Source organism: Bison bison, unplaced genomic scaffold, assembly GCF_000754665.1.
Source record: "Bison bison bison isolate TAMUID 2011002044 unplaced genomic scaffold, Bison_UMD1.0 scf7180017864271, whole genome shotgun sequence".
Taxonomy (NCBI): Eukaryota; Metazoa; Chordata; class Mammalia; order Artiodactyla; family Bovidae; genus Bison; species Bison bison.
This window is the reverse complement of record NW_011494843.1, coordinates 2,568,234-2,576,002: the sequence shown is the minus strand read 5'-3', so window position 1 is coordinate 2,576,002 and position 7,769 is coordinate 2,568,234. Positions and strand designations below refer to the sequence as shown.

The window sequence follows — 7,769 nt, the reverse complement described above, 5'->3', positions numbered from 1 at the left end:
GAAATGAATCCGCCACAGGTATACATGTGTTCCCCATCCTGAACCCTCCTCCCTCCTCCCTCCCCATACCATCCCTCTGGGTCGTCCCAGTGCACTAGCCCCAAGCGGTAGTTTTTAAATGAGACTATTAAATATGGATGTAATGGAGATGCTATTGGTACTTTGAGAATATGTCTGAAACTATTGAGTTGTTGATTCTGAGTATTCTATTTTTGTTCCTATTTTAGTATCAAAGAATACCTAAAATTCATTCAGACATTCTTTAGCAAAATAACTCAGGTGTGAACCATGCTAATTCTTTACCAGTGGGGATATCCGTAAGAATATACTTAAAATTTACAGTAGGTGTTGGGTTTTGGAAGACAAGCGTCAGGTTAGCATCGTATAGTTTTGCTCTTCTTTTCAGTCAGCATTCAGTCCAGGAAGCAGAATGACTCAAAGGTTTGTTAGAGATTTGACCTTAATTGTGGGAGCTGGTTTAATGGTCTCAAAATTGTGTATACTATGCATCTGATGCTGGAGACTCAAGTCCACAGGAGTCAAGAACACCAGGCTGGTTGGAGGGGTTGAGGTTAAATTGAAACCACAAGCTGGAACCCACAAGGATGAACTAAAACAGCTAAAAGTTTATGTACCATATGTGCCATAGCCAGAAGCACTATTCTAAAATGGGCTATAACAATTTTTAAAAATCACAGGTATTGCCTCATGGCATTAACCATCACATTATTGGGAAGTAATTATCCTCCAATTAAAGATCATCACAGGTAGTTAAGTCACATATCAAAGTTTCACTGTCAGTTGTCTTTTAAAGTTCCCAAATTTAGGTATTTTGGAAAAGATACATTCTGGTTATTTTGGAAAATATCATTAAGATACCTTTTGCTGGAGCTAACAGTAGAGGCATATTGTGTTTATACTAATCAGTAATTCTCCCAGCTCAACAGTAAAGGTTAGCATACTACAAACAGGACTTCTAATTCACCTAGATTTTTAGAACTGTTTGTCAACCATGTTGTGTGTTGGTCACTCAGTTGTGTTTGACTCTTCCTCCCCATGGACTGTAGCCCACCAGGTTCCTGTCCATGGAATTCAGGCAAGAGTACTGCAATGGGTAACCATTCCCTTTTCCAGAGGATCTTTTGACCAGGTCTTCTGCATTGCAGGCAGATTCTTGACCATCTGAGCCACCAGGGAAACCATGTTGGCAAATAAAAAAATAATATGAATGAACAAAAGGAAGCACCCCTTAATTTAATTTTTCTTTAGTCAGTCCTTTGTGGCCTTGAAACAAGCTCTGCTGTAGGCTAAGTGGAAACTAGGGAGAAGCTTTAGTAAAACACTTGTTATTGACCACCCTTCCCTCAAGATGTGAATGATAAGCTGTGCATGAATAACACTACGAAAACATTTTTGTGTGAGTGGGGCTCAATACCAGTTCTAAGCAAGAGAAAGAAACTGAATAGTTTTTCAGCTTCTCTGAAATGTGTTCCATTTCCAGACCATTGTGTGTAGCTATACTCAAAATATTATCAGAGCATCAGCTTTGTGCCTCCCTCTTAATGAAGCTTCATAATTTTCTGTACATGAATGTCTAGTCTGCAGAGAGAGGCAAATTGTCTTTAGGGAATTTTCTTTTAAGACAAGACTATTCTTCTGAAACCATAGTGGTGGCAGGGTATATTGAGCCTTTTAAGTAGCCATTTAAGGTAACCATTTTATAGTCCAATTTTTAAACAAGTTTTTTAATCACAAATGGAAGGCATAGAGAATTTTATGAACCTACATTATAAAACTTAGATTTTCATGTAAGAGTATCAAAATATAAAGTTTTTATCTACTTGAAACAGCATATAGCTTCACTCATTAGCTGGATTAAAAGGCACATTTTGAAAAGTCTAATATTGTGAAAAGTTTATTTGCATTAAATAGCTCCTTATTTTTACCATCATAAGAGATACTGACATATACCTGTCCTTTGTGGTCAGATAAAAGACATTTTGGAATGGATAATTTCTTTCTATTATTATTTATGAGAGAAAGTTAAAATCCAAGTGCAAAAGTTTTCAGTAGTCTTCCTACCTCCAGTGTACCCCGGCAAAAGTCACAGCTTGTAGGGAATTGATAAGTCCTAAGCTGCAATGTACCATTTTTCCCCCCACTGAATTAATCAGTACAAAAAAGATCTGCAGTATATTCCTGAAAGTATACCATATTGCCACAAAGTAAGAGAGCCTAAGAGCAACAGTGATCATTCACTGCCTTTCAGTCTCTCAAAACCTCATATAATCATTGACAGGATAATAGAATCTCTAAGTCACTTGATCAAAACATTCCCAAAATAATAGGGATCAACTTCTATTCAATAAACCTAGTATGGTTTTACCCACTCTTACCACAGAATTCAACAGACCCACATAAGGTAGTAACTGGTCTTTGAATTTTTTTAACTATGATTATGTTTCATCATATAAAATATATTTAGTAGACTGTCAACATATGCAGTGTAGTAGGTATCAGCATGGAAGATGCAGCTTCAAAGACGTTTATTATAAAATTTCTTACGGTTGATGCTTTGGATTTTTAAATAAATCATCTCTTCAATAAAGGTTTCTAAACTCATTCAAATTATTTAAAATCCTGGAAAAAGTTTAAATTACTGATCACTCTAAAAAACTTGACATCCATTCTGACACATTTCTCAGGATACATTTAAAAACATTTCTTCAGCTAAGTTCTTTAACGTAACATTTTATGACTGTTAATACATTATTCTCCCTAATTTATTTTCATTCTTGGACCTTCAAACCATCTTGGAATAAGTATGAAAGATTTTAAGTGCAAAAATGAATAATGCATGATTTAAACACTGTAGGTAATTAAAATCAATAAATATTTTCTTGTGACTTAAAAAAATAACAGTAGGAATTGTCAGTCTTGAGTACGTTTCTGGAATTTAACTTGTAACAAATATATTCTGTTAGCATATAAAATGTTTTTACCTTATTTTGAAAGCATTAAATATGTAGGGATGTCCAAAATATGTGGATTGTTTTTAAAACTGACACAAATGCATCCATATACCACTAAAAACAAACGAAATAGAATGATGTGCACTTATTAGGAAGCAAGTTTAAATATTTGGAATTTCTTTAAAGTGCTCAGATTTGGAAGAAGAGTATCTTTAAGCATGCTAACTGTACCTTATCATGAACACAAAAAAGGACTTTTAAACTCAAGTTTAGAAAAAAAAAACCGAGGTTCTATGAAAGGAAGATTATTAACAAACATTTTCCATTGAAGAAAGAATTCAGGTAAAAACAAATAGCACCACAATGAATTGCACTAAGGTGCTAAAGGAGGTACCTTATTCCCTGCAGAGTGAACGCTCCTTCTGAAATGTATTGCAACATATAAATGCAACTGTTTTAATGGTTACCATTTGGTTCATTCATCTACAGAAAACTGCATTCCTTCTAGTTCATTATATTGAACGAACATTCAAATTACTGAACTATACATAATGTTACATACTTTACATTTTATGAAAACAAAGCTTGAAGGAATATTTATAAAGGTCACCTTGAATATAAGATGACAAGTTTAAAAGGGCTTCATATCTCTTAAGACATTTAATTTATGTTAATGGTCCAGGAGTGTTATAGATATAGATATAGATATATGCATATATATTTCAACAAGAAGTGTAAAAATTTTTAAAAACAAATCACAGCACTCATAGCTGTTTTACATAAGAAGGAAGTGGGGTCATTAAGGTGTCAAACTATTACACTTATAATATGTATATTTTTAAAAAGACTGAAAATGGCACATCAGGAAACTTGCTGAAATTCTTATTAGAGGCCCATTTCATTATATCACTGATGTGTCGAGTCAACATAATTCCCTTTTCCTCGATGAAAGCATTTGTCCCTTCTATTTGGATTCACTCTGGGGTCTCTGCAATCTCTAGCCTTCCTTGGTTGAATGGCATCATCTTCTGTGTCAGTTAAAGATCAGGAAAACGGCTTGGGTCTTCCTTGTAGTCTTCAGGTATGGTGAAGATGGAGCCATCAAATTCATCATATCGAAACTCCTGAAAAGTCACAGTGGCTGTGATCGTAGGAAACACGGGTATATCTAGAGAGGACAATTAATGGTAACACTGTAAAATGAAATGGTAACTTACTTACAGACAATGAAATACTATGAGAGAGAGAAATATATATATTCCTTAAAATGTAAAAAAGCATTATTCAGGGACCAGACAAACCCTAATACATGTCTAATATGAGTGTATTTGGCAGGGATGAAGGATGTGGGGGGAGACGTTTGGCTATTCATGAGAAAAGAAAGACACCAAGGCATCAAGAGTTACATCAAAAAATCAAGGTCCCACTGCTCCCCAATCTTAGAACTATAACGGCAGATTCCACTAGACTATTTTTTCTTTTTCTTCGGGCAAAGGGATGGCTACATTTGTACTTTTTTGCATTCTGATATATTTTCTTTAGAATGTAGTGTATAGATTCTGAATCTGAGCTGATTTTTTTTTTCATTTAACACATGAAATGCATTAATCCTTCTTTGTTTCTAAAACACTAAAAACAATCCATCACTTACGTATATGAGATAAAAACAATCTTGTCGGAACTGGAGTAATATCATACCACCACAGCCTAATATTTTTCTAAATAATATACATTTCTAGCTGAAATTGTGAGTTAAATCTGACATCAAAAATGACCAAATGGGACTTCCCTGGTGGCGCAGTGAATAAGCAAAGCAGAGGACATGGATTCAACCCCTGATCTGAGAAGATTCCACATGCCATGGAAAAGCTAAGCGGGTGCACTGCAACTAATGAGCCCTGTGCTCTAGAGACCACGAGCTGCAATCACTGGCCTGCGCGCCTAGAATCTGTGCTTTGCAACAAGAAAACCACTGCAGTGAGAAGCCCTGGCACTGCAACGAAGAGTAGTCCCAGTTCACAGTAACCAGAGAAAGCTCACACAAAACAACAAAGACTCAGCACAGCCAAAAACAGATAAATGAATAAAGTTATTTTTAAAAAATTAAAACTCAAAATTTGATCACTCTGCTTAGTTTTATTCCTAACACAATTTATTGGAAAGAACACAAATTATAAAATCTGGGTTGATTGCTGCAAGTCATTTAACTTATCAGGCTCAAGGATTTCATCTGTGAAATAAACTTGAAAGCCTCCTTAAAAGTCTGAAATGAATCTATGAAAGCTAAGTTGAATGTCTGTCTAGGATAAAGGCATACCATAAACTAAGTCTGACTGTTACAAACCTAGTATTTTATTGCAGAAAGTAATATTCTCATAAAAAAAAACTAAACACAGAAATCAACATAAGGATTACAGAGTTTTTCCAGTTATTCCTGAGGAAAAGATCATTCATTGGGGCCTACTGAGTGAAGATTCTGTTCTGATTCAGAGGTCAGCAAATTAAGGCCTGTTGCCTGGGCCTTGCAAGGCCTACGAGCTAGAAAAGATTTTATATATTTTAATGGTTTAAAAAAAAATGTCTCATGCAGATAAAATTACATGAAATTCAAACATCATTGCCCATAGTAAAGTTTTATTGGAACACATGGTTTACTTACTATCTATGGCTATTTTCATTCTCTAATTAGAGATAATAGTTGTGACAGAAACCATATGGTCTGCAAAGTCTAAAATACTTAATATCTTTCAGAAAAGTTTGCTGACCCTTGTTTTAGGCACTGGATATACACCAGTAAACAAGTGAAAACAAATCATGCATTTAAGGAGGTTACATTCTGGTTAGGAGATCCAAACAAATAAGTAAAGAGTAACTGTGACTGAGGATCCAGAAAAAGACAAAGCAAGTTGGAGGATAGGCAATTTCATTGTTGAGGGTAAGAGTTCTTGATTAGGGTTCAAAAGCAAACCTCAATAAAGTGACCTTTCAGCAAAGACCTGAGAAAAGAAACTATACAGTTGCCTAGAGGAAGAAAATTCTAAGTAAAGGCAATAAGTTAAAAAAAAGCCCTAAAATCAAACAGTATGGTTTATTCTGGGGACAGGTGGGAGATCAGTTTGACTACAGCCAAATGAGTAAGGGACAGGTTAGTAGAAGATGAGGTCTGAGGAGAAGTAGGCAGCCAGATCAAGTGGGGTTTAAGTCAAGGCAAAGTCTTTGGCTTTTACTCTGGATGAGATGGAAATCAGTGGATGGTTGTGAGAATACTAGTAACACATTTGAATTAAGCTTGGACAGAGATAATGAGGATATAATGTAGGATGACAAAAGTAACAGGAGAGATGTGTTCCAGAAGGAGCAGTCAGGGCAGCAGGAAGAAAATCGAGAGAGAACTCTATCTCAGAAGAGAGGAAGAGAATCTGCACCAAGAAGCTCCGCTGTTTCTAGCTTAAGGCTGTTACAAACTTATTTTTGTATACAGGCCTTTATGTGAGTATATCTTTATTTGGGGGGAACAAAAAGCTAGGAATGCAATTGCCTGACTGCTTGGATGTTGGGTAGTTAGTTTTATGTTTTTGTTTTTTTTAAAGAAACGGCTAAAACGTTTTCTAGAGTGGCTGTACCATTTTACATAACCACCAGCAATGTATGAGTGATGGATCCAGTTTCCTCACATGTGCATTAACATCTGGAGTTGTCACAGTGTCTTGGCTTTTTAAAATAGTATTATTGATTTCTTGTTGGCTGCGTTGGGTCTCGGTTGTGCTCATGGACTTGCATCCGTTGTGGCAAGCGGGGGCTACTCTCTAGCTGTGGTGCACAGACTTCGCATTGCAGTGGCTTCTCTTGTGACTTGCGGGTTCCAGAGCGCAGGCTCAGGAGTTGTGGAGCACAGGCTTAGTTTCTCTGTGGCATGTGGGATCTTCCCAGACCAGGAATAGAACTAGTGTCCCCTGCATTGGCAGACAGATTCTTATCACTGGACCATCAGGGAAGCCCCAACAATGTTTTATTTTAGCCATCCTGTTAGATGTGTATAATGATCTCACTGTGGCTTTAGGCGTCCCTGGTAGCTCAGCTGCTAAAGAATCCACCTACAGTGTAGGAGACCCCACTTCGATTCCGGGTCGAAGATCCTCTGGAGAAGGGATAGGCCACCCACTCCAGTATTCTTGGGCTTCCCTTGCGGCTTAACTGGTAAAGAATCCGCCTGTAATGTGGAAGTCCTGGGTTCGATCCCTGGGTTGAGAAGATCCCCTGGAGAAGGAAACGGCTACCCACTCCAGTATTCTGGCCTGGAGAATTCCATGGAGTATCCTTGAGGTTGCAAAGAGTTAGACATGACTGACCAACCTGCACTTTATTTGTTTCCCTGTGGTTTTATTTTTTTGTTGTTTTTCAGTTGCCAAGTCGTACCTGAAATTTTTAATTTTATTTTCATACAGTTCAATATATTCTTTTCCCTTGAGATTTCACCACTGACCCATATATTATTTAGAAGAGTGCCTAACAGAATACCACAAACTGGAGATTCTCCTGTTATTATTTCTAGTTTGACTCTACTGTGACTGGTTTCCATTCATTTTCAATTCTTAAGGTTTTGTTTTATAGCCCAAGATACAGCCTATCTTGGTATATGTTCCATTTAAAAAAAAAGTGTACCTGCTGATGTTGGGTAAAGTGTTCCCATAAATGCCAACTAGGTGCTCTGGTTTACAGTGTTATAGAGCTGTTCTATAATATCTTTGCTGATTTTCTTTCTAGTTGTTCTATCAACTGTGAAGAGAAGGGTTTTGA

At 36.6% G+C, this 7,769-nt stretch overlaps 1 protein-coding gene across 1 annotated transcript in view; it reads right to left on the bottom strand.

Moving 5' to 3' along the window:
• Nucleotides 1-1,724: 1,724 nt before the first annotated feature.
• ANKRD13C (ankyrin repeat domain 13C) overlaps nt 1,725-7,769 on the bottom strand; it is a 94,037-nt gene continuing 87,992 nt past the window's right edge. The window contains exon 13 of the mRNA XM_010848757.1: nt 1,725-4,140. Coding sequence (XP_010847059.1) covers nt 4,010-4,140 — 131 coding nt within the window. The 3' untranslated portion in view covers nt 1,725-4,009. The remainder of the gene's footprint in view (nt 4,141-7,769) is intronic.